This window comes from Lasioglossum baleicum, chromosome 1 (assembly GCF_051020765.1).
Source record: "Lasioglossum baleicum chromosome 1, iyLasBale1, whole genome shotgun sequence".
Lineage (NCBI taxonomy): Eukaryota > Metazoa > Arthropoda > Insecta > Hymenoptera > Halictidae > Lasioglossum > Lasioglossum baleicum.
In genome coordinates this window covers 21,086,345-21,111,109 of record NC_134929.1, presented here as the reverse complement: position 1 = coordinate 21,111,109, position 24,765 = coordinate 21,086,345, and the positions used below count along the sequence as shown (strand labels likewise).

The following is a 24,765-nucleotide window of genomic DNA, read 5'->3' as shown; positions in this document are numbered from 1 at the left end:
GCGTTTCGTTCCGTTGTGCGAGGGCGTGGTCATCCCTAATTCTAAGAAGCCTGAGAAAGAGGACGATTCTTCACCCATCGTTTCATGTTTTAATATTCAGTGCCTGAACTATCGAATCAGTAAAAAATATTTCAAATTTTTCGATTCACTGTTCACCGATAATTGCTGATAGATATTTTCCGAACACCCTGTACACTCGTGGCTACACTTATCATCCTGACGCATTCAAGTATATCTGCTTCTCTTCTCTCTCATTCTCTCTCACTCTTCCTCTCTCGCTCCCTTATCGTATTCAAAACGTAACATCTTTTTCCCAAACTTAACATCATAAATTAATAAATAAATATATATATATAGTATATATATATTATTTATACGGGGTGAACAACCTATTTTGATCACCTGGAATATCTCACTTCTTTTTGTGCTAAGAACAATTGTGAAAAGAGAACGTTATTTTCGAAGTGGTAGATCGTAAGCAATTTCAATTTTTTTCAATCCAGATCAAAAATGAAATTGACCGGGAATCTTGTGCATATTTTTGTCGTCACGATGTCTACATATAACAAGATGACATCCACATGACCTTGAGTACCATTCTCAAAACATTGTTGACCTTGATACCTCAAAAAACAAGACCTTTTTCATGTCATTAAAAGCAAGTGAATAGTGAAGCTGATCAATCTATGTTGTTCACTCTGTACGTATACGCTTAAGTCTGTATAAACGTGTAGTTCTCGTGTTCAAATATGTATACTCTGTGTACGTGTCTGTACGTGTGGCAGTGTGTCTACTAGGTAAAGGTCGCGTCTATTATTGCTTCAATTTACAAAGATGGCCGAAAATGGCCTTCTCGGGGGGCCAAACGGAGCACCGTTTGGCCCTTGAGTCTCTTAACACGTGTCTTTTTGCTCCCTTGAATATGTCTTGCACGGAGGAACGCGTTGACCTAAGAGCGACGAGCTTAAACTGCTGCCACTGACTCTCCTTTTCCGTTTATAACACCTATTATCAAATTAACCCTCGTACGTTCCTTAACCTATGTTCACACTGCAGCAAATCTGTTTTATTCGGTAAAGAAATTGCTTCAGCGTGGACATCGCTTTAGAAATAAAAAGGGGTTAACGCAAACGCAATCACAGCAGCATCATTACGGAAACACCGTCCACAATGGTAGAATCATCCCCGGTCCCGACCGGTCAGCAATTTTTCACGGAATTGCACAAATTTACCGGCGGCGTTTCGAAAGTTTGCAATTCCGGGCCGACGGCCCCCAGGGGCAGTGTTTTTTTAAACGAATCGCAGTAATGCGTCGATTGAAATAGTCTAGCGTGTGGTGCAGTCGGTAATCAATTAAAAGCCTGTGGGACCGGTCAATTAAAATGGTTTACAGCGGTGGGGGTGCGAGGACCCTTTAAAATCTGTGCTTTTAACCCTATGAGGACGAGCGTCGGTATATTGACGACATCAGGCTCGTGTATCCAATTCCTGAAGTTGCTAACGAATTATTTAACAATTTAATTAGAGGAATCGCCTGTTTCAAGGAAATAAAACATTTTTGAAAAATCAGTGAATTCACGAAGGACCAAACAGATCAAAACATAATAATAACATGAACATCATGAACGTGTCCAGATCAAGTTCGCCTGACATTTTACAAAATGTTCGCGCGTAAAGGGTTAAAAGGAACAGGCGATAGTGAGTACAAGCGTTTAGTACAAGCGCTTCGAGGTCCGTGTCCTTAAACTGGTTTCTCGTTAATCCTTGCTTGAGGTAGCCGACTGTATCGCGAGGATCGCGTTCGAGTCGGAGGTGGCGAAAAAAGGGACGACGGAGAGAGAGAGAGAGAGAGAGAGAGAGAGAGAGAGAGAGAGAGAGAGAGAGAGAGAGAGAGAGAGAGAGAGAGAGAAGAGACGGTGGTTCTGGACGAAGACGGATAAGAGAAAGGATGGAGGATCGAGGGAGAAAGGACGAAGGGGTTAGGACGAGGAGAGACAGTAATCTTGGGACGCTAGTCTAGAGGGGTTTAAACGGACTAACGAGACGCTGCTTTGATTTGATTTGTCACTACGTTTAAACGCGAAATGAACGCCCGCCTCGGAGCTCGCGTTTCCGCGCGGAGCGAGCGGAATCCGACGCGATATCCGCGGGAGTAAATACGTTCACAGTCCCCCGCCTGGCCAGATGCAACCGGCACCCACAACCCCCCTCCATCGCAATTTGCATTCCCCGTCGGATTGCACTCGCACCGGTGAAAATGCATTCTGGTCCTGCAGCGGGCCAACTATCTCGGAAGACATTTCATTTTCAACTCGTCCGACCCGGTCGCCGCGACGCTCTTACCGAACCTGTCGTCGAAATGCGTTCCCAACTATGCACACTGGTTGCATCATGCTCAGGTCAAAAGCTGGTAATCGTGTTCTCCTTTTGTAGAGAAATTTTTTTGAGAAAAAACTATTGAACCTTCGGCATCGCGATTGCACTGTTATTTGAAGTAAACGTGTGCTGTTTTTCAAGTGACTTATAGGCCAGATTACGAGAGTTATTGGGTTGGAAAGAAAGCATTATAATTTCGGATAAAACCCAATTTTCTTATTGGAGCAACGAACTTTCATCAATCAAATATTTTCCATTTTGTTCGACAATCTTTTGCCATCTTTCTGATAGCTTTATAATTTCGCGCTCATAAAACTGCTGGTCCTTCATTTTGCAGGTTAAATACCGAAATTACTTTCTTGGCAACCAAATATATATATATATTTTTTTTGGTGCTTGTTTTGAATAACACGGCTACCGCGTCGACGAGTGTTCTCGGACTTTTTATCCGTGTCCTCGGCTAATCGTGAGATTTGCACTTAGAGGAATACGAGTCCTACACCCCCGCTCTCCTCCACGAACGACGGAATCGATACTTTCGGTGAGCAGGGGATTACCTTATCACGGTCGATCTCGGGCAATCAGTCAGAACAGATCCTCATTAAATCCCAACTTTCCTGTCCCCGGGATCGCGACAAGCAGCAATGGGGCCGAGACCATTACGTACTCATGAATATCAATTGGTTCAATATCCAAGGTTCATTTCGTTGGATTCGATTAGTACGTGGAAAAGCGGATGGCTTGTTCCTTCAAGCTATCTCTCTCCGTTCGAATTTCGATCGAATTGGCTTGCCTGTAATTATTAGACTGCGGATCTTCCTGTGAAACACTAATTTTAGACGATACTCTTCTTCGTTCAATCATTTCTGTTCTAAATTTATGAGAAAAATGAGCAGGAAGAACACAGAACAGTGCAAAATATTGCAAGAATATAACAATATCGTCGTACTGTTTTCAAACAAAACATTGCTCAAAGAAAGAATGACATTCCTATTTGGCTATTTACTACAACAATAATAGATAAATAGACTGCGGATCATTATGCATTTATGGCTTCTAAATATGTTCAAAAAATGCTAGAAAACAAAACTCCATCGAATTTAGTACGATTTTTATTTATTTCAGATCTACAAAGATTGTTACCACTGAAAATAATCTTAAAATTTGCCTACAAAAATTGAAAACAGCATAAACATCCGCAGTCTTCTCATAAAGATCCACAGTCTACTTCCGACCGAAAAGTACATCAAACCACCCCTTTTCCCAATTATCGAAGTACCTCAAGAAAACTCGTCTCCAACGAAAGAACGTGAAACATCATCGTAACCTATTCTATCCTCTACCTCTACCCAGAGAACTCGCGCGCGACTCGAACCCATTGCTAGCCGTTCTCCGCGCGGCTAGATTTACAGTCGGCGGTGGTCGCCGCTCAGAATTTCTTCGGTAATCCCCGCTGAAACACGGATTACATATCGATCTACACTTCCTGCAATCTTGAGCGTCAGCAGCGTTGCGCGGATCGCTCGTTACGCCCTATTCTGTGTCTCTGTGATCGCCGGTGTCCAAGACTGTATCAAGTGTACCGTGGAACTAGAGTTTGGATCTGTTTGAACGGCTGGTGTGTGCCTGATAGAAGGTCCGAACAACAGGTCTGGGGATCAGACGAACACGACGTGCGGCTTTTCTGGCAGGGGAGGTTCGTAATCGTAATCGTAGTCGTAGTCGTAACCATAATCGACCCGGTGTAGGGTGTTGGACCTCGGTGGAGCCGGGGGGCTCTGCATTCGATAGAGGGAGAGGACTTCTGGTGGTTCGTCCCTTAGATCGGTCACGTCTGCGACGGCGTAGACACCCTCTTCGGTTTGCCTGGCGTATGGTTGTTCGGAATCTCGTCGACCATTGGGCCTGGTGTACCTGGGCGTCTCGTAGATGTTGGTATCCTGAGATTGGGGGCTTCTTTGACCGATTTTGCCACGAGGAGTGTCGTAAGGGGTGGTATCCTCGTTCCTGGCTAGCAATCGTCTGCTGTAGGACTCTGCGTTCTTGTCCAGCTCGTCGTTGTTCCTTCCAACGTAGACCAAGAACTCGGGACGGTTCGGAGCAGCGTAAGCCAGCCGCTTCTTCCTCTTGGATCTGGTCAGATGAGCTATCAGAACTAGTATGGCAGCCGTAGCGGCTAGACAGCCAGCCGCGGATAAGGACAAATAGAGGGGGCTGAGTCTGCACCGCAGAGAACCCTCCGACAAGCCGATCAACGGTTTCCCAGCGAATTCCTCGTCGGAGCAGATGATATCTCTGGTGTCCAGCTCCAATCTAGACTCGTTCCGTTGCTCCTCCGCTCTGATCACGTTCCACAACCAGTGTACCGAGCAGTTGCAAACCAGAGGATTCCCGCCAACCCGGAGGGACGATAGTCCATCAACAGGGAACTGCGTCGGTTGCAGTGTCGACAGACTGCATCGACGCAGCGAGACCCATTTCAGATATCTCGCGCTGTACAGAACTCTAGCCGGAAGTTCTTTCAACCCCCGGTTACCGTCCAGAGAGATGCGTTCAAGGTTCACGTTATCTGCGAACGCTCTAGCGTGGACGTTAACGATGGTGCAATCGTTCAACTCCAGGCTCCTCAGTTCGAAGAGATTACGGAAGCCTACGGCTTCTATGACCCCCAGAGGGTTCCGACTGAGGATCAGGTTGGACAAGACGTTCAGTCTAGCCAGGGCAGGAGTAGGTACAGAGGTTAGATTGTTGCCCGATAGGTCTAGGTAGAGTAGATCAGGAAGCCGGTCGAAAGCGTCGTCGGCGATGTTCCTGATCACGTTGTTCGCCAGATCTAGCGAGATCAAGGATGGCAACGAGGGCAGCGAGTCTCTATCCAGCTCCTGGATCAGATTGTCGGATAGGTCGACGTTCTCGAGACTCGGTGCTAGAGCTAGGTTGTCCGTCGGGACTTCCAAAAGCGAGTTCTCGTTCAGTATCAGCGTCCGGATCTTATGCAAGTTCTTCAGCAGACCCTCTGGTAGACTGGTGATCGAGTTGTCGCTGAGGTTTAGAATCTCCAACTCGCTGGTGCTCTTGAATGCTTGCTCGTCCATGTCCGAGATGTTGTTGCTCGCTAGGTTCAACTCTTTCAAGATATCCATCCCTTGCAAAGAGTTCTTCGCCACCGCTCGAATCGCGTTGCTGGAGACGTTCAGCACCAGCAGGCTCTTTTGAAAGACGAAGTTGTCCGAGCCGAGCGTGTGGATGTTGTTCGAGGTCAGGTCCAACGTCTCCAGGTTACCGTAGAACCCGAACGAGAGGTGGATGCTGCCGACACGGTTGTTGGACAGGTCCAGATGCTTGATCTCTGGGTTCAGCTGGATCGGGACGACCTCGAGACCCGCATAGGCGCAGGACGCGCGCAGGCTCTCGTCGTCGCAGCGACACTGCGTCGGACACAGACCGCTCGCCACCACTGACATCGCGACGGCCATCGCTATCGCGATTGGCAACGTCGACGGCGACGGTCCACGTGATGCCATTCCATATGAACCCCGCCTCGACTGGAACTACCCTGCAACCAAATAACACAGCTCGTTCAATACATACGGACCCATCGGTCGCCCTCTTACTTATCTTGCTTATTTCGCTCGCAACTGCCGTCGCCAACGCAAAAAACCACGATCGATTCGCGTCGCGGGCTTTCCCCGCTGCGATAAGGAAATATAGTAATGTGTCTCGATGGGTGCGACAACCGCGGGACCGAAATGTCAGTCGTGTCGTCTGCAGACGCTGTTCCTTGATCTCTTTTCGTTAGGCGTCGAAAGTAGAATGTGGATCAAAATGGACAGAACTTTCTTGTTTCGAATGATGTCTTAGCAAAATTGTTACTCTAATCTTCCCGACGTTTCCCTGATTAAAATGATACCACGCACGATACCGTTTAGGATCATTTTAATTAGAAAAATGGCACGGATTCATTTCTAAATATGTCATATAACATAATTTTAAACAAGAAAGTCTTTTTTCGTTGAAAATGGCAATAGCAGGAGTATACAACGTTAAAGATTTTTGATCCGAGCGAACACGTTTTGTTCGACGTCGAAATGTTTCAGCCACGCTGGTTGAGAACCATGGTTCTGGCAGCGAGTCCAGTAAAAGAAAACTATTGCTCCCTGCAGACTCGCCCGGTAAAAAGACTTGGCTATTACAGTTGTTGAGTTCGTATAAAGTGATGCAAATGAGGAGCGCATTTGCATGTTTAAAAACACGTGGACACACGACGGCGCTCTTAAAAAAAAACATTGTGCGTTACTCCGAAAGAGAGCCCTCCTCTCGGCTAAGGAGAATGCGAAAAATTTTTAAATCGCGTGCCTCGAAATCCGCCGGATCTCGCGCGGCTTGCAAATGAATGCGGATCTTACAAAAATGGCCGGGTTGTTAATTCTCTGCCGCGGAGATGGAAAACGTTGAAGAATTCCATCCTCTGTTTCTGATTATACGTGAATGTTCACGTTCGTTTTGACGCGTTCACGTAAATAATGTGTTGTCAAACGTTTCGTTAGAATAATTTCGTCCACGATACAACTTCGAAATCGACCTAGTGAAAGAATTGTAGAGACATCTTTGTGGTAGTTGACTAGACACGGCCCCCGGTCGAGGAATTATGTCAATCACGGCCGACCGGCGAGACATCCGACGCGTGGAACGAGTCCGAGGCAATTCGATGAACGCGGTTTTCCTGTTCCAATGTTATTAGGGTTCGGATCAATCGGATCGGGGGCGAAGAAAACGCGTTCGCAGAAAAAACCGAGCCATCTAATTCGGACCTAATTTCACGGAAGCGGGCAACACAAATATTTTCCTCGCTCGAGGATATTTCAGCTAATACAGAGATATCCCCTCACCCTTATCGTTCCCTGGCCGTGTACAAGTGTTGTTTATCAGGCTCATGTCACTTATAGCAACGCTCGGGAAAGCCCGAAATTCGAGGTAATCACGCTCCCCTTGATCCCGAGATCGAGGAGGATCTCTCCTCGGTTTTCCACCCTCTTCTTCACGACTTTCGTCTTCTCGGCTTGTCGTCCCTCCCAAGAATTCTCCGACAACCCCCGCGCCTGAAAATCAGGTGTCTAGTCCAGACGCATCCAACGAAAAGAAAGATCTGTACTTCTCATCGCCGAAACTTCGCGTCAGACTTTGCCTACAGATGCACACCCCTTGTACTACGATATTCAGCCAGGCTCGTCGCGAAAACTTCCCTTTAAATTTAAATAATTTCAATTCATTGGAAAATACGTGGGTTTATAATAAATATAAATTTTCATTTTCTTCCCAGCAAATTATAAACGTCGAAACAATTTTCGTTCGTCTCTTTTCATCCCCTAAACTGATCGAACAACTCTCCCACGCTTCCCCGCCGTCAGTTGGCCCACAGTCGTCCTAGAGAAATAGAGGGAAGGGTGCACGGGGAATCCCCTTCATCTCTGTGTTTTTTCTCGAGGAAGAAAATAACGCTGGCATACGGGATATTACGCGGCGCGGATGTTAACGTCCGGCTGTATTTTTTTGCGGGGTCGTGAGGTCCTGGGAGAGGGCAGGGGCCTGGGACATATAGCTCTGTCAGATAGCGGAATGCTGTAAATCTGTGCATTATACATGACAGCGAGATCAGCGCCATTCGTTATTCCGGGGCGCAGGGGCGGCGCAGAAAAAGGGGGACGTGAAAAATTACTGGCACGGCCGGCACTTACCGAAACGATGCTTTCACGGGGCATCCGGCCGCGGAACACTTGCCAGGAGACTAGTTTACGGAATTGAAATAATCGCCGCACTGTGGCCGAAACAGAGAATATCTCTTTTCGATGCCCTCCCTTCGTCCATTTACGAGGATTTTTTTTGAGAATCCTAAGAATATCTTAACCCTCATCCGTCTCTCGTATCAATTTCACACAATTTTCCCGAAATAAGTTATACTGTTCTGTTTTTTGTTGGTAAAGTCGCCCGAAACTTTTATTTTCTTAATGCGGAACACATAACCGAGAAACCGAAGATGTTAGATGTTAACTCATCAATTTTATTGTAATAAAAAAATCATCGAAAAATAACTGTTTTCAGTCGGTTTGACACCGAGGAACAGATTCATTTCGTGAAATGAGGGACGGATGAGGGTTAAATGATGGAAAAAATGATCATTTTGTTGTAAATTGATCAAATCCCCTCCTCCACTCTATTAATTGAAACAATCTTAACATTCCTATTTTTGTATCTACGAATTTACTAAAAATTTCAGTGTTGCCAGTACGAGTCAGAGAAAAGAATGTCTTAATTTTGCAGTTAAAACAGCTCCAAGTGCAAAGGGTTGAAAGTGGAGCATTTCGTAAGCGACATACGGACGCATACCTCCGGATGGTGGAACTAAAATGGCGTAAAAATAAAGAAACAATAGAGCCACGCGATTAAACGCGGCCTGACAGTTCTCACATTCGGCGGACACACCGTGCGATCAAACGCGGTCGCCGCCGCGGCCGATAAAACGTCGAAGGTGTTTTTTTGTTAACAGGGTTTAACGACACCGGTAGCAACAGACTCGAGAAGAGTTGTCGCGCGGCGAATTGCCGGCCGCGAGTTTAACAGGATTTTAAGCTGCAGCGACCGTTCGCGGTCGAGCGGTGGCCGCTATAATGCAGAAAGCATAGACTGGCTGCGTCGTTACCGGTTTTCGCGGTGTTGGTTGCCGTTGCCGTCGACATAATAAAAACGATGTCGAATAAAGTTTTTATCGGCTTGTTAATTTTCGTGGCGGCGCTCGGCGTCGGTCGCGATTCGCTTTCTGAAACAATTCCGCGTTATCATTGTTCCTTTCATGGCCGCGGGGCTAATGTTATTTATTCAACGGCGCGTCGGGAGAAAGAGAAACAGAGAGGTGAGACGGGAGAGAAGAGAGAAAGCAAGGGGAGGTAAAAAGTTGACACGCAAACTGCCATGGATCCCAGAGGGTTCCAGAGGAAGAAGAGGCTCTACCGGCTAGCCGTGCAAAATCCGAGCGAATTGAACGTGCAGGTGTCCGTAAATAAACTTGCATCGAGTTTGTGCAGCAAACCGTTGCACCTAAAGGGTAGTTACGCTCTCGCGGCTTCCTCTCTCCCACAAAGGTTCCCTGTTTTCCCCGAACCGCGGCCGATTTTTATTTCGGCCGACTCTGTTTCCCTATGTCCGGGCCCACCAACAGCCTCGTCTTTGGCCTGCATCGTCCAACGTAATTACACCTCGTTTCACCGTCTAGCAGACTTTTAATACGATCATCCTCCGGTGGCTATTTCGGTTGCCCTCGGAGCCGATGATCAACCCTTCGACGCCCGTATACTCGGCTCAATCGTTCCTGACATTATTCACCCTTCGCGGATCAGAAGATTCTCTATTGTAGTCCGACCGTAGCTACTCATTTTTCTGCGAGACTACTCTGTACAACGAGAGCTGAATTTAAGGGTTAAATCGAGCTGGCAATATTTTGCATGAAAGGTTTACATTAAGAATTAAATCTAATTACAATATTTTTCATTGACTCGCTCTTTTATCTTTCATTATTGCTCTGTGGAACTTTCACGTATATATTTCTGACGATTTACTTGTTTTACTTCTACTTACTTGTTCATCCACGATTTAATAAAACACTAATACACATAAAACACGATTTATTGTACGAATTAGTAGACAATGATTAAGACAACTATGTCTGTCGTGTTTGGGCTCGTTTCAGTCAGAAGAATATAATGAATGTAACGCAAACATGTTTCGCCGCAGGGTCGAAGTTCCGAGTAAGTCGAAGGGGTTATGTAGAAAAGGAAGAGGACGAGCACTGTCAACATATCAACGTTCGTCACGATTATTGGAAACAGTCCACGTACAGGGCGCACATTGTTCGGTTCAGCGGCATGCATCGAACAACATGTCATTGGTCCAATGCCAGGAGACCGCCCCTAACCGCGGCAGCTCACCCCTGACTCCGTCAAGTTTCGAATTACGCGACCACTCAACTTTCTATAGCCCTCCGTGCCTTTTCTCCACAGGAGATAAAGACGTTCTCCTGGCGACGGCGTTTGTGTTTCAACCGCGGTCTGTTAACTCGAGCCCCACGTCGCACGAGCAACCCTTCACGCGAGTGTATCGTCTGCCGAGGAACCGAGCCACTTTAATATTGAATAGAAACCTATAACCTTTAACGGGCGTGCATAAGTCGGGGACTCTCGAAATAACCTTTTCCCGATTCATTATTGCGTACGCGGCCGTGCGCCGCGTTGCGAAGGGGCCGAGCTAGGTCGAGGCCAATTTTAGGTCAATTTTAGGGGATGAAGAGCGAATCGAAAAATGTTGCAAATAATTAGGGAAGTTCGGAGAAAGCGACGACCTCCTCGGTGTAGGCAGTCTTGGGAACGTGAGTTGGTAATTTTAGCAATTCTTTAATATTAGTTCGTTGCATATGAAATGTCCAATTTTTAGCAATGACATTAAACAAACGCAATTTTGTACCCAATGTATCGGGTATCTATCGAGAAATATTTATACTTGTATCTATAGAAATTTCAAGTTTCTTGATTGTATTACGGTACAAATAAGATATTATGGTTATTCACGTTTTTCTTGATTTTGTAGTTCATTTTTACCATCGACGATTAGTAAGTTAATTAATCGCCACATTTTTATCAAAAATCATGTAAAAGTTATTTTTCCAGACATGTAAAAGGAATACACGACAGTCGCGTTGGTTGACGTTAAAATATACTTTATTTAAAAGTAAAATTATACGTCTAGATTAAAACGTTGAACATAGGATATTAACACTAAACGTACCAAGCTCTAAAAGCAACAGGCACGTGGTTGCCTTCAATTACAGTAACTGCATTTCTTGATCGAAACGTTTTATAAGAGTCGCATTCTAAAATCTGACATTTCATATGCAATAACGTAATAGATACGCGGTGTTCAATGTTAAAGAAATAATTAATAATAACAAGACACTTCTGTCATTAAATGAAATCCTGTACCTATCACTATTTCCCAAAAGTCCCAGTGAATGATTCAGCACGAATTTCGTCGATCCAAAATTCCCCGGTTCGCCGATACAGGGAAAAATAAATAATAAACGGCGACGTTTTCTTATCAGCGGTTGGGTATGATGAAATTTGTCCGGGCATGCATAATACATGCGGAAATGGCGTCGAACGAGCTGGCTAGGCTGTGCTGACTCCTTGTCTATAATGGAATCTGCGCAGTTCGCCCAATTTCGGGGGGGCATAAAGCAAAGAAGCCGGTGGGTAACATATAACAGGCCAAGTCATTCAATTTACAGGATCCCCTTTCCGTTTCCAACTCATCTCGTTCCAGCCTCAGTGGCTCCAAAACTGAACTGAAGATGAGCCAAACTCATACCCAGACTTGGCTAACCGCGGACCAGGCCGAGCTACACCCTCCAGCGATGGCTACGAACCACCATACAAGCAACCTTCTACGCCAATCCGCCTATTCCACACCCTCCACCATAATCACTCGGATCCTACTACTCGAATACCCTCCTGTTCTCAATTTCCATTCTATCCAGTCTCTATCCCATCGATTTTTAGTATATTCGAAACTCCGTGAATACATTTTTTCACGATAAAAATCTTGGTCGTTCGAGTAAAATCTTCTTCGTTTTCTTTATGCCAACCCAGATTAAATTTTCTCTATCCAAAAGATCATTAATCCAGGTGGCTAGAATACAATCTTGTCCGCCAAAGAGCAATGTGTTTTTAGTGCATCAAAAACGAGCGTATTTCATTAGAATAACCCAGATTAAATCGCAAACTCGAATCTCCAGCAAATACGGCTTAAGCAGCTCGGCTTTGCAGCCGTGTCTACAAACTAGCAAAGTTTCCCAGAAGTTAACATCAATCACCTTGTTACGCAACTTTATCTCCTAGTTTCCCTATTTTTTTTTCCATAAATCGTGGATACTGCAAGGTGCGCGAGGTTGCTCTTTGTACTTTGCGAAAGTGTAACATTTACTTTTCGAAAGTCCACACACACCGCGACTATCTACACTCTACACTGTGCGATTTCCGGGAAAGTTGGTATTCTTACGTTTCCCTCGTGCACACACGTTATTGCTACCTGAATTGTTCTGATAATTATTAAACAATAATCTTCGATATATGCGCCTGATGTTTGCTGAACCTTTCTTATTTTTTAAAATTCGGTTTTTAAACTAAAAATTCTGAAGCAATTATGTACAACAAAACTGGTCTATTAGCGCAAAGCGACTTCGAAAATTGAATTTTTTGTCCAATTTTCGAGTGACCACCGCGCGATGTTTATCTTTCGTCCGCCATTTCGGAGCGGAAAATCTCGAGGTCTAATTTCCCCGGGAGTTCTGTGTTTTCCTATGAAAAATGCGTATTGGCCTTGCCGTTAAGTAATCAAGAGAATTTTCCCGAGGTTTTCCGGCGCTCGAGATCTCCAATTTGGGGGGTTGCCGCGGCGGCCATTGAATGCGCTTTAAACGAGCTAATGAACGGTGCCGAGCTCGTACGTGTACACGTACGTCGTTATTGCTGGAGAGGCGAAAGTCATTAAGCGCAATTTTTAGTGGCACGAGGGTGATAATCCTCAAACTAGCCCCGCCTTCTTACCGCATCAAAAGAAAAGTCATTAAGTGGGTAGCTAACTTGAAAACCGCGGCTCCGACTAGGGAAAAAGCATCGACGGGGGGGATGGTCGCACCGTTGCCATGCAGCACATGGAAAATTCATTTACTCAGAACCGCATTCAAATTCAAACTCGCCAACTTATGGTTTTAACACCGCCGGTCGAATCGCTTCTCGCGCCCCTAATTACCCTGACATCCTACCCGCTGAAATTCGAGGTTTATACTCTGAAGTTGTATCAGTCGCTTCGCTGCAGACGCAGTTGGTTTGTTATTAATCGTAAAACGCGGCTTGCCCGCTGCAACTTTACGTTCGAAACTTTTACCGATATATCCCCGACGCTTTTCTGGTTGAAATCAGCCCAAACACGATACCGTTTGGATTATAGTTGCTCGAGTAATCCACGGTACAGTAGAAGCTCTATAATTGTCCGGACTATTCGAAATCTTTATTGATTTGTATAATACACCGTGTTGCACGTATTTTGTTGAAGTGAAACATCGTCAGATCCGATACCAGAGGTTCTACTAAATTGTATAGCCCGATCTGTATCGTGTTTGGACTCATTTTAATCAGAAGAATGTCACGAATACGCCGGTGAAGGTTTCATAAAAATAATTCCAACCAGGATAGTTGGGTCAAGGTGAACGTCTGGGAGGATCAAAAACGATCGAACCCGATGATCCAGCGGAATCTATCATTACCAGGCGATTAACAGCGGGGTGAGGCGAGGTTCGACGACGGGCAACGATCTTTTTCGGCATGTCCCGCGCGCAACGAAATTAGCATTCCATCGTGGCGATTCGTTTCGACGCGTTTCCCGCGTTGCATTGCGAGCCACCGATGCCACCATCCGCGTGGACTGTCCGGCGATATTAACGTTTAATCTGTTAGCGCTCTGCTAGCAAGATATCTGGGGTAATTGCCGTGCAGAAGCATTTATAATCTCGCGTTCTTTCGGCTCAGGTCGCGCAGCTTCATGCATATTCGCGCGGGGTTTTAGCGATAAGCGATGACGAGCCCACCGTAATTTCGTACGAATTCCCCGGGAAATATGCAGACGACGCTGGAATCACGACTATTTTCAATTCGCGCGACGTGTTTTGATCTTTTCACGAGCTTGCGCGCGTTTCGATTTGCTATACTAGCCGCCGGCTTCTCGGGTTTTCATTTTTTAATGAGAACCTTCGCGTCTCCCTTGAACAACCAATTTACAATTTTTTTTTTATTTTGTTGCGGCGTCGCGTACGAAGCGTATGGAGATTGTTATGTAAATCCGATCGCGCGTTTTCGCGAGCCGAGTCCGTCGACGGGCATCCATTAACCCCTTAACGATGAAAATGGCAACCTGTCACCGGCAAATGTATGAGGTCATCCCACCAGCCGTGTCGCTTCTTATCGCGCGTCTCGTATGTATACATAGAAATGTCCGCTTTTACTTTCCGGCCGATATTTTCATGGATACGTCCGCGAGGCTTTTTAGAAAGTCTGAATCGCGCGAAGAACTGCAACGAAGCAGGCAATGCGATTGGAGACGGCGTCAGAAGTATTTAGAACGTCGCTTGAAAGCATCTGAACACTTTCCTGAATGGGATTGTCGAAACGTATTGGCTATAAATTCAGCGTATCGGTGTACCGATGCTAATTGTACAAGAAATGATTTAGAACCAAAATGTTTTGATAAATTTTTCAGTAACTTGACAGATTCGAAATGGATCTCCGAGCAGATCCGTGAAAATTAGAAAGTAGGGAAGGAGTCTGCGTTGAAGGGAACTTGTCCAACAAAGGAGCTAATTCGAGTTTACTCCACGACACGAATTTCGTAATAACGCCAGCGATTTGATAGGAACGGGCCACAGCGGGATGGTTTGGAGATCGGTAAATGCTGAAGCGAGCGGTCTGCTTTAATCCAGCCCTTCGTCTTAATGAATAGTCCCCGGCACACCGGGTGAACGACGTAGTCGTAGCTGAGAATAAATTACAGGTTCGTAAGCGGGAACTGGACCCTTTAGCGCGCGCCCCGAGCTTAATTTATGCATTTCTTGACCCGTACCGTCGGACCCGGATTCCTACCTGTTGGTCCCTGCTCTGCCACCTGTTCGAAGGGGATCCTACTCTTCTGCGGCCGAAAACGGACGAGCAAGAAAGATTGTGATGGGCGAACGAGGAAGAGCGAGAAAAAAAGATATACATATATTTTACGGCTATAGGTTGCCGAACGCAGCGGACCGATCGGACACCGGTGCCAGATGCCTCGTTAGCCGCCGGGAGATACGGGTCCGAACGCCTTCAGGATTTAACGGCGTTTAACGAACCGACAGGGTATTAATTTTCCTCGGGAGGAGGCCAATATCTCCTCCAACTGCCGCGCCGCCGGGCCCCTGGAATTTCTTTCGCCGGAGGACAGATGTTTCCGCCGCAATTTATCCCTAGTATCGATATAATCGAGAGGGCGCAGCAAATGTGGGACGAGACGATCCGAGATCGAGGATCTGTAGATTCGATTTTGATTGGCGTGTGACGTGTTCGCTTTCCAATAGCCCAAAATCGATAATGTCGATAATGTTCTAGTAGTTTAGTTAGCCCTGCAATATCGAGTCAGACTCGTGATGAGGATTCTAAACAGAGTTGTTTATGCATTTCCCAATTTCTGTAGACGAATTTGAGAAAAGTGTCGATTTGAAAATTTGTTGTCCTCTGCTCACAATAAAGGAAATGAAGTTTCGTTCACAAAGCCGTTTTCATACGTAAACACACGGTTCGCAGTGTTGGAAATCTTGTTCGGCTCGAGAGTACGTTCGTTTTTTCCTCGTTTAGATTTAAAACTGGAAAGCTTTGAGCGTCTCGAGAGAGGATTAAGTACTGCGGAAAGCTGGAGATCGTATTACTTGGATGTAATTAAAGATTACTTTTTATAATTCAAAGACGATTTTAATAAATCCTGAAATCCACGCTTCCCTATCTTATCCGTCTTATTATGAGGAAACAAATTTTCTGGTCTGCTGCACAGACACTACCCTTTGTCCTATAACGTCGAGTCAGACTCCTGATGAAGAAGCTGAAGAAGAGGCGAAAGGGGTGGACATGGATCCGGAGAGACTGAAACTAAAGAAACTAGAGATGCTGAAGAAGCTGGACTTGGAGGGGCTGAACCTAGTAAAACTGAAACGAGAGAATCCAAACCTAAAGAATGTGAAGCCATAAAGAAGTTGAGGATTCGATGTATGTGAAAGTATATCCCACAAGGTCGAAGCCGGATAACCAACAGCTAGAGGAGCTGAAGAAGTTGCAGCTGAAGGTAGAGAAGCTGAAGAAGCTGAAGCCGAAGCTAGAGAGCTGAAGAATCTGAATCTGGAGCTGAAGAATTTGGACTGTGTCCGTCCTCGTTTCCGGAAGGATAAGCTGCTCGATCGGTCATCCAGTATCCAGTAGCGATTCTCCTGTGTTACCATCTCTGGGTGGACTGTTCTGTTGAAATATAGCAGAGAAATCGAGGGCGATGGTCTTCGGGGTGGTTTCCCTCTCGAAGACAAGGAGGGTGGCAGCGGAAGAGGATCAGAACAAGAAGAGGAAAGGACATGCCGGGATAAGAATGCCGTTGTAGAGGAGAAGGCCACACTCCTCCCCTCCTCCTCTCGCGAGAAACACAGAGGGGTTGGTGGCGAGTGGGAAAAAGCCCTGTGCAATTGCAATCCGGACAAATATCCGGAGCCGGGACGAACAAAGAAAAAAGAGCGGCACTGCGAGAGCAGAGAAATTGTTCGGGTTACTGCGAAACGAAACGGAACGAAACGAAACGAAACGAAACGGGACGGAACGGTTTTCTCGGGCCGCTATATATATGCGGCAGTCGATAAACCGCGCCTGCGTAGCTCAAACAGAGAGAGAACTACCCCCTGAGAGAGTCTACGGGTGCTGTTAGACCAGGGGGTAGCTCTCTCTCCTCGCTTTCCTGCACGCATACCTCCGTTCCGCTTTCCCGCGCAGGGGTGTGGATTAAAGATATTAAAGATACCCAGTCCACGGCGTATGCTCGTCCCCGTTCAACAGACCCACACACGCGACCGAGGACGCCATCGTCAGTCACACCCTTTCAGCCCTGGGTGTAGACGACGGGATCAAAAAGGGACTGTGGAAATGAGTTCTGACCGATTAACACCCTTGACTACTAATATCGAGACTGACCGAACTCTCGGCGAACAGTTCAGACAGAGCATCTGCAGTCATTCGAGCCAGAAATGTCGTTTTTCTATCGTATAACCGAGGTTCTACAAATTGAACAGCACTGAGACGAGAGGATACGCTGTTATTCTCCAGCTAATCTTCTCTGGGGTGTTCAATCTAGTCAAATATGTATAACTAGATTTGTCACCATTATTAAAGGAAGACTGAAATTCCTGTTTGGCTCCTGTTCATCGTAATCGATACAAACCATTTTTATTTTGCATGAAAATCCGCGGTCTATTTACCTTCGTTCAGTTTATATTTATCATCCGTTGGGTTGTTTGCGATCGTATATTATCACGGTTTGTCGATCCTCGCAAATATCGTGAACATCTCTCTCACGTGTATCGAGGTACTGCTGTTACAGAATCGCAGTTCAGTTTTAGGGACTGTACTGCGGATTTTACGCGCAGGGGCGTATGAAACGCGTTGAAAGATGGATGCGCCAAAATTCGGACGGATTTCGGCAGTTCTTATTTTGCATTCGCGGACTATCCGCGACTATACCGAGTAACGTTGCAGCCGATCCGTCCGCCGTTGCATCGGTAAATAATTCAGCGGTCGTAATGGCTTGAAGTGACCGTGACAAAGGGCGGAAAATCACGGAACCCGGTTTGCACTCGTGTGTGCACCTGCAAGGCGTCCGTGGGATTTTTTTCTCGGAGGGAGAGGCTGAAATATCGATTGCCGTGCGTCTTGAACGAAGCACGCCGGATTATTGGCGTGCAACGGTTGTCGGCGGCCGAGGACAACGCAGCCTCGACCAAAGGGAGAAAGAGAGCAAAAAGAGAGGGAGGGAGAGAGAGAGAGAGAAACCTGGCGTTTCCATGCAAACGAATTTACGTGCGGCTGCTTTTCACGGTCTCGGAGCAACAGGACGCCGGAATCGCTCGTAAATATTCGTTCCCCCGATGAAACAGTTACAAGATGTCGGGGGAGGGGGTGCGATTAATATTCATTGGAAAGGGGGGAGGGGGTCAAGAAAGCAACCCCGAGAGGTTCGCATAATTACAACTCCTCCAACCTCGGATTATGTTCGGTGGACTACGAGTCTGGATGCAAAATGAAATTTTTCCGGATGTCATACTGGAATTTTTCTAAAATTCCCGTAAAGAAGATTTTTTTTAAACACCATTGAAATATATCGCTTTACAAGAAGCAAGAGAGATACATAGGAGCTGAATATGAAAATGTATTTCCCCTTTTTTCACGTGTTACAACGTTCTTAAATTCGTGCGTATATCTTCACAATTTTCTGTTGCGCCTATTCAGTTTAGCCATAAATCCATGGAAGCACCTGTCTAGAGGACATAAGTCCCGATTTGTGTGACTGGAACATTGTAATGCTGCGTCGTAAGTGGAGAATTGTCCTTGGCTGACTGAACTGTCACGGATCGTATTATAGACGTCCAAGTATACGAGCAATCGATTCGTTACTATTGTATGATACCTAACTATTTATTACTATCGATTTATTTCTTTCCTGGGCTGTTTGTCCAACTTGCCACTAAGACTGTGCATTTCGAAACAGTGGAATAAATTAGACACGAAAGCAAGAAACGATATAACTAGATATGTACGTGTGTTTGATGCATGTATGACAGAATAAATTTCCACAAAATTTACTCAAGATTATTTTCAATAATTCTCATTCTGCACACGATTCGAACACAAAGCAGTTGGGTCCAGTCGATTCATCGTCGATTTGATTGAAAAATATGATTAAATTACAGCGTTAATATGCAGCCCGGTCTGAGTATACTAGGTGTCCGACCGCTTATGGACGGTAGCGTAATTGCCGTGCGGGCTCTCTCTCTCGCGCGCGCGCCCCGGCTAATTAACATTGCATTAACGACCGGTGACCACCGTACGACCAAACCCCCTGCTCGGCTAACACGTTTTTTCCGAGGAACAGCCCCGTCGGACCAGCTGCGATTTATCGGGTTCATCGTCCACACATTTTTGTGTGTATCGTCGCGCGAATGGCTGCGCCGTTTTAATGGCCCCTAATTTTACACCGGATGATTTATTTCACGACTCGAATGTTAATTGCCGGCCACGGGTTTTCTTGCCAGTCGCCGTAAGAACGGGCCCTTTCCCTGCGAACGGCTTTGTCGACGAGCACAGACGGATTGTGCATAAAGGGTGTCGCATACTTTAGGGGATGATTTTACAAGCAGATGTAACGAGGGTTTATTGCACTTCAAAGAAAAAGTATACAGTCGGCTTCAGAATGAGTCGGAGTACGAGGACCGAGGCAAAGGAGACGTAATATAGTTTATAAAAAATTTGTAATCCGCGTAATTGAACACGTTCGTGTAACAGTGTCGAGGACTCGCATGAGTTCCACGTTCGCCGAGCGTGTCCGAGCAGTCAGCTCCTTGGCCCCTCGACTCGTTCAGAGTGATTTTTCTTGAACACGACGCGACGGTGTCGCAGCCGATGCAATTCGATGGTTTATCGCGCGACATTTGTCGAGCTAAGCCTACACGCCCACGCAGGTCGCGTATCTTTCCTTTCGAGATACCGTGATTTATTGTTCCCGACTGGCCATATCTTGTTGTTCAATTTGGTACCCTTGCTTTTAGATCCTCGAGAAGGGGAGACGGTCTCTCACGCATTTCTCTTCTTCCGGAAATGGAAACTATGCTTCCCAGACGCACGACCGTAACCGTACAATCCAATATCCCGTATTTTATTCCACAATCATTGAAATTGTACAATTATAAATGTGAATTGTACAATGTACATTGTGCTTCATTTTTATCACCATAATTAAAAACGGAGGGTAGTGAAAATCGATGTTCTATACATTTACTATTAGATATTTATTATCGTGTACGTTTTATTAATTGAAGTGATCCAATCAAGCACCACACCCCGTGCTCCCAGCTGATGCGCGATAACTACAAGCAGAATAGTCAGGAGCCATTTAGAATATGAGCGTTTTTAAAAATGAAATATCTTTTCGCCCCGATAACTCGAAACTGATTTTCGTTGGAACGAATGAAATTGGAAATCAATCTGTATGATTAGTTGTCGGGATTATACGGGAAAAATAACAATCCAATCAACAGGGATGATGTCACGAATGGCCATTGACACTTGGACTGTCAACCTCGACGACTCCATCGAATCAAAGTAATTGATTCAACCCAAAATTATCTACACATCCTCGTGGACAAATATCGAAACTGTTAGATAGACTTCCCCCCTTTACTAGATAATTATAAATGAATTCAAAATTCGAATCAATATCCAGAGCAACGAAATATACGCTGAAACTATAGTAGACACCCACCATGATGCGATTAAAAAATTCTTTGAAAAGACTATACTGCCCTGTGTACTGTATATTGATTTTTTTTGTAGCAGTACGTGCATGCACTCCGTCTTTTCCAACAATTTTTTGTCATTCACTGTACATTCACTGTACATATACCTCTACATAAAACAGGTGTGTACAGTCTTTTTAAACAATTTTTTTTATCCCGTTTCACGGGAGTTTATAAAGTCCAACGAAAATACCGAACGTCATAGGAGATTTTAGGTGCATATACATATTAAGGCTAATGAAATGCGAGTTCATCCAACTTCCTCGCATTTAGGAGGATCCCGGCCAAATTTGGCGAACTGAATATACTACTACCACGAAAATGAATTTTTAAATTTGATTGAATAATTCCGCCTCCCGTTTCCGTCTGCGCGCGAATGAATATTTAGGAATTTTTTCACAAAAACCTTTTGCACCGGGATTTTGCACACGTATTTATTTTGTAAATTGTTTTTGTAAATAAAAATAACAAAAATGAGTTGCATATTCTTTTACAGAACACGTATTCTGCAACCTGTGAAGGTTAAGAGAATGCGGAAAAAGTTTTAATCTAAAAATTAAGCCTGCTCAAAAAAATTAGCGGTGCGTCGGTGTGGAAGAAATTGAAAAATACAGAATGCGGGTAACGTGATTTTTTCCCAAGCGGATCCAAGGCGGGTGGGCGAGTGTTGCGTTCCACGGAAAGCCGTAAATTCCGATTTAACGGGATAGTAAAGTGCCGGTAAAAAGATGGCGGCGGGATTTGGTGGGTTTGTACCGGGCGCGAGAAAAACCGAAAACAAAGACAGACCCAGTTACGCGAAACCGCGGATATATGTTATGTATATGTATGTATAGCGCATATACATACGGGCGAATAGGAAGGTTTGCGGTGGCGGTGGCGCATGATTAAATGTTACAGTGGAACGTGGACGGACAGCCCCGGGGAAAGACAGTAATTATACGATAACAATCGATATCTAATTTTCCCCCGCCGCTGAACTATGCCTCCGCGCGCTCTCCGGGGCCGCGTTAACACACGTGAAACGAAGAAACGACGCGTTTAATCTCCGGTCCCCCTCCCGTAACCGCAGCCAGATCGAACACGACCGCAAAATACACCTGTAATTCGATACAGCGCATCCTGACTGGCAGATGGAGGTGTTCGCCGTTTTTCGCCCCTCGTCGGACGCGCAGGTAAAAAGGGGATGAAAAGGAGAGACAGGAAGCACTCGAAAGACGGAAAACACAACCGGGAACGCGGGGGCGGACAACAACGGTGAAAGTTTTCGTCTGACACGCACACGAGTCGCAGATGAATCCAGACGTCTGCTTCATCTCGTCGTTCCCGACGGTTTTCTTGTACTCCAACGAAGAATACACCCTTCTCCCCCTGCGGTTTCACACGGGCCACGCACAACCCCCGTGAAATTATTGTGCGAGCAGAGAAGTTTCAAAACCTCCCGGAGCTCCTCGAGGGATTACACCACTTTAAAAATTGGACGAGAACCTTTTTACCTTAAACGATCGCGCGGAGTTCTACAGAAGATCTGTGTTTATCTTGAAATTTTAATACGTAGCTTCGGAAATTTATTTCAAATCGACAAGCGCTTCGAACAAAGTAAAAATTTTTGATACAGATAAAATGCAAAAATTCCCTTGTGTACTTTAAGAGAAATTTTTCGTTTATCTCGTAGTTTTTTCCAAAACAATTGTTGAAAATACTATCTAGCTCTTTGTTCCAAGTGACGCCAGCTGCGCGGCCATTTTGTGGAACAGATAAAATGAAAAAATTCCCTCGTGTACTATAAGATAGATACAATAAAAAGCACTTTTCCGTTTCCCTTATTGTTTTTTGCAAAAAAAATTGTCAAAGAGCGCAGAAATTCCTTCGGTTTAGGTGGCGCCATATTGTGAAGCACCTGCAGCGCCGTCATTTCGTGAAACACAGAAAATAAAATGGTGCACAGTTTAATCCACACACAACAAAATGCCCGCGTATAATTTTCATTTTGGTCCGCGTCACTTTCGGAAACGCAGAAATTCCAGCGACAGTTCAAGTCGCATTATCTCAAGCGCACAAGAAATAAAGCCCTAACTCACCGGGCTAGAGGCAGGAGTTTCAAACTTTTCCGATAGCCGAATAATAAAATCCCCATTCGCGCGCTGTACATCTCACGGAAACAAGAACTCCCGCGTAAGACCACTTGAGACCCGACGTCGGATTAATAAGAAGAGAATACGAGCGTTACGCGGTCCGACGCAGTTTTATTAGCCATTACGGGTGGGGGTGGAGAAGGGCGGGTACAGAGCACGTTGTCCCGTGGGAATTCTTTTCGATCCCTTTGTCCTGTGGCGTCACAATGCCGTTTCGTCGGGTGGTGTGCTGCTAAGTAATCGCATTGTTCTACGGGAATATGTCCGGCGAGGTTCCTCGCGGTCTGTGAGTCAATTAATGGCGCGACCGTTCGAGACAAAAGAAATCTTCCTCGAGTGGGCTGTACCCTGCCCCCCCGAACCGTGACCTACCACCTTGGGGGTCGTAAACAAAAGCGGGTCGGCAAACAAAGTTGGTAGCGAAGGCAAACACGATACCCGCCCTTCAAAGTGTCGCGCATAAAGTTGAAGTGCAAGGTACAAGTTCAACCCTCCACCCTGTAACGTCCCCCCCCCCCCTACCTCCTTCCGACGACCTTCGATCCGCGCCGCGGAAACTAAAAGTATGATATCCCACCGCTCTGAAACTGTGCTTGGTAAAATACTACTGGAAAGAAACAATAGAAATACTTTTAATCTACCAGCGATTATTTCGAAATTTTTAAGAGACCTTATAGACCAACAAGTCACCTTCTAATCTAATAATTTTGTTTGAGATTACTATGAGAAAAAAAATGTTTCAGCTTCCTTTCGGTACATCACAATTATTGAAAATCCCGTTAATAAAATTGTATAAAAAAAATCTATGAAAATAAGAATTGTCTTCAATCTTTTAATCTTATGACTGTTTATTATTACAGCTATGTTTGTCGTAAATGCAAATGTTTACTATTGGGTAAATGGTGAGCGCACACTGCCAGCGGAGGATTAATGGTAATTCTATTTGAACCATTCGATTTTACAGGTACACGTAATTAAGTGTACATATTAATTCCTGGCTCTCATAGTTAACGAATTGATCTCTGAATTCGAATTTTTCAATCGTTATATTAATTTCATGATAATAAATATACGACGAAAGGGCTACGAAGTTACAACGGATAATATTTCCGCACGAATTTCAAATTGTTGTTGATTATTGAAAAAACCAGCCTCGAAAACCAGAATGCCCCTTTAAATGGCGGGACACGGGCTCGAAAAGTGGCTGCGAACTGGCGGCAACGTATGTGTACGTTTTCCACGGCAAGTTCAGCGATAAATCTTCTCTTATCGAGGCTCGCGTGTCCGCGGCTCTGTAAGAGCGCGCGCGCGCGCCCACACGGAGGGTCGGACGTGTGAATGGAACGGACACCAACCGAGAGACAGCGGAATCCGTTACAAGTTACAACCGGCCAGCACGGATCTCATCCCTCCCCTAAACCCGATGTGGAAATAATTTCAGTTATGAAGTCGTTCATCGTCGGCAACCCTCTCAATAACGAATCTCCTCGACGTGCACGCCCGGAAAATTCCGCGCGAACTACCGGAATCAGGATTTCGATGGTCCATACCCCTCGAGCGACTCGCGTTCCGCTGGGATTTAAGCGAATTAAGACCGATCTCCAACGATCGTGTCTCGTTGACATAGTTTCTGTATTTCACAAGTGGCATCTTGCTTCGCCGAGAGGGAAATTATAAGATGCGAGAGAGCGCGTTTGAAGGGAAGCTCTTTGATCTATCGTCGGATTTTACTGCGCGTTTTGGTTTGGTAGACCGTTTTTTTGTCCAAGTTCCGTTTGTGTCTTGATAAAGTAGTGGATTTTTATGCAACATAATTAAACCACCCTCGGGGCGGGTTGCGCTCGACCACTGGCGGTACACCTGAAAAGGTTGTTATAGCAGACAAAAAACGCGTACGGATCAGGTCCGAACCGGCCGATTTACATGGCCGAAGTATGCATGTACATACTTTCCTATTTTATATACAGGGTGTCCCAAAATTCCTGAACTTCCCGGAAGTGGGAGGTTCCTGAGGCCATTTGAAGCGATATT

The 24,765-nt window shown here is 45.5% G+C and overlaps 1 protein-coding gene across 1 annotated transcript in view; it reads right to left on the bottom strand.

Moving 5' to 3' along the window:
• Window positions 1-3,781: 3,781 nt before the first annotated feature.
• LOC143217348 (uncharacterized) overlaps window positions 3,782-24,765 on the bottom strand; it is a 30,035-nt gene continuing 9,051 nt past the window's right edge. Inside the window, exon 3 of the mRNA XM_076441567.1 lies at window positions 3,782-5,932. Within this exon, the coding sequence (XP_076297682.1) occupies window positions 4,035-5,900 (1,866 nt within the window). The 5' untranslated portion in view covers window positions 5,901-5,932 and the 3' untranslated portion in view covers window positions 3,782-4,034. The remainder of the gene's footprint in view (window positions 5,933-24,765) is intronic.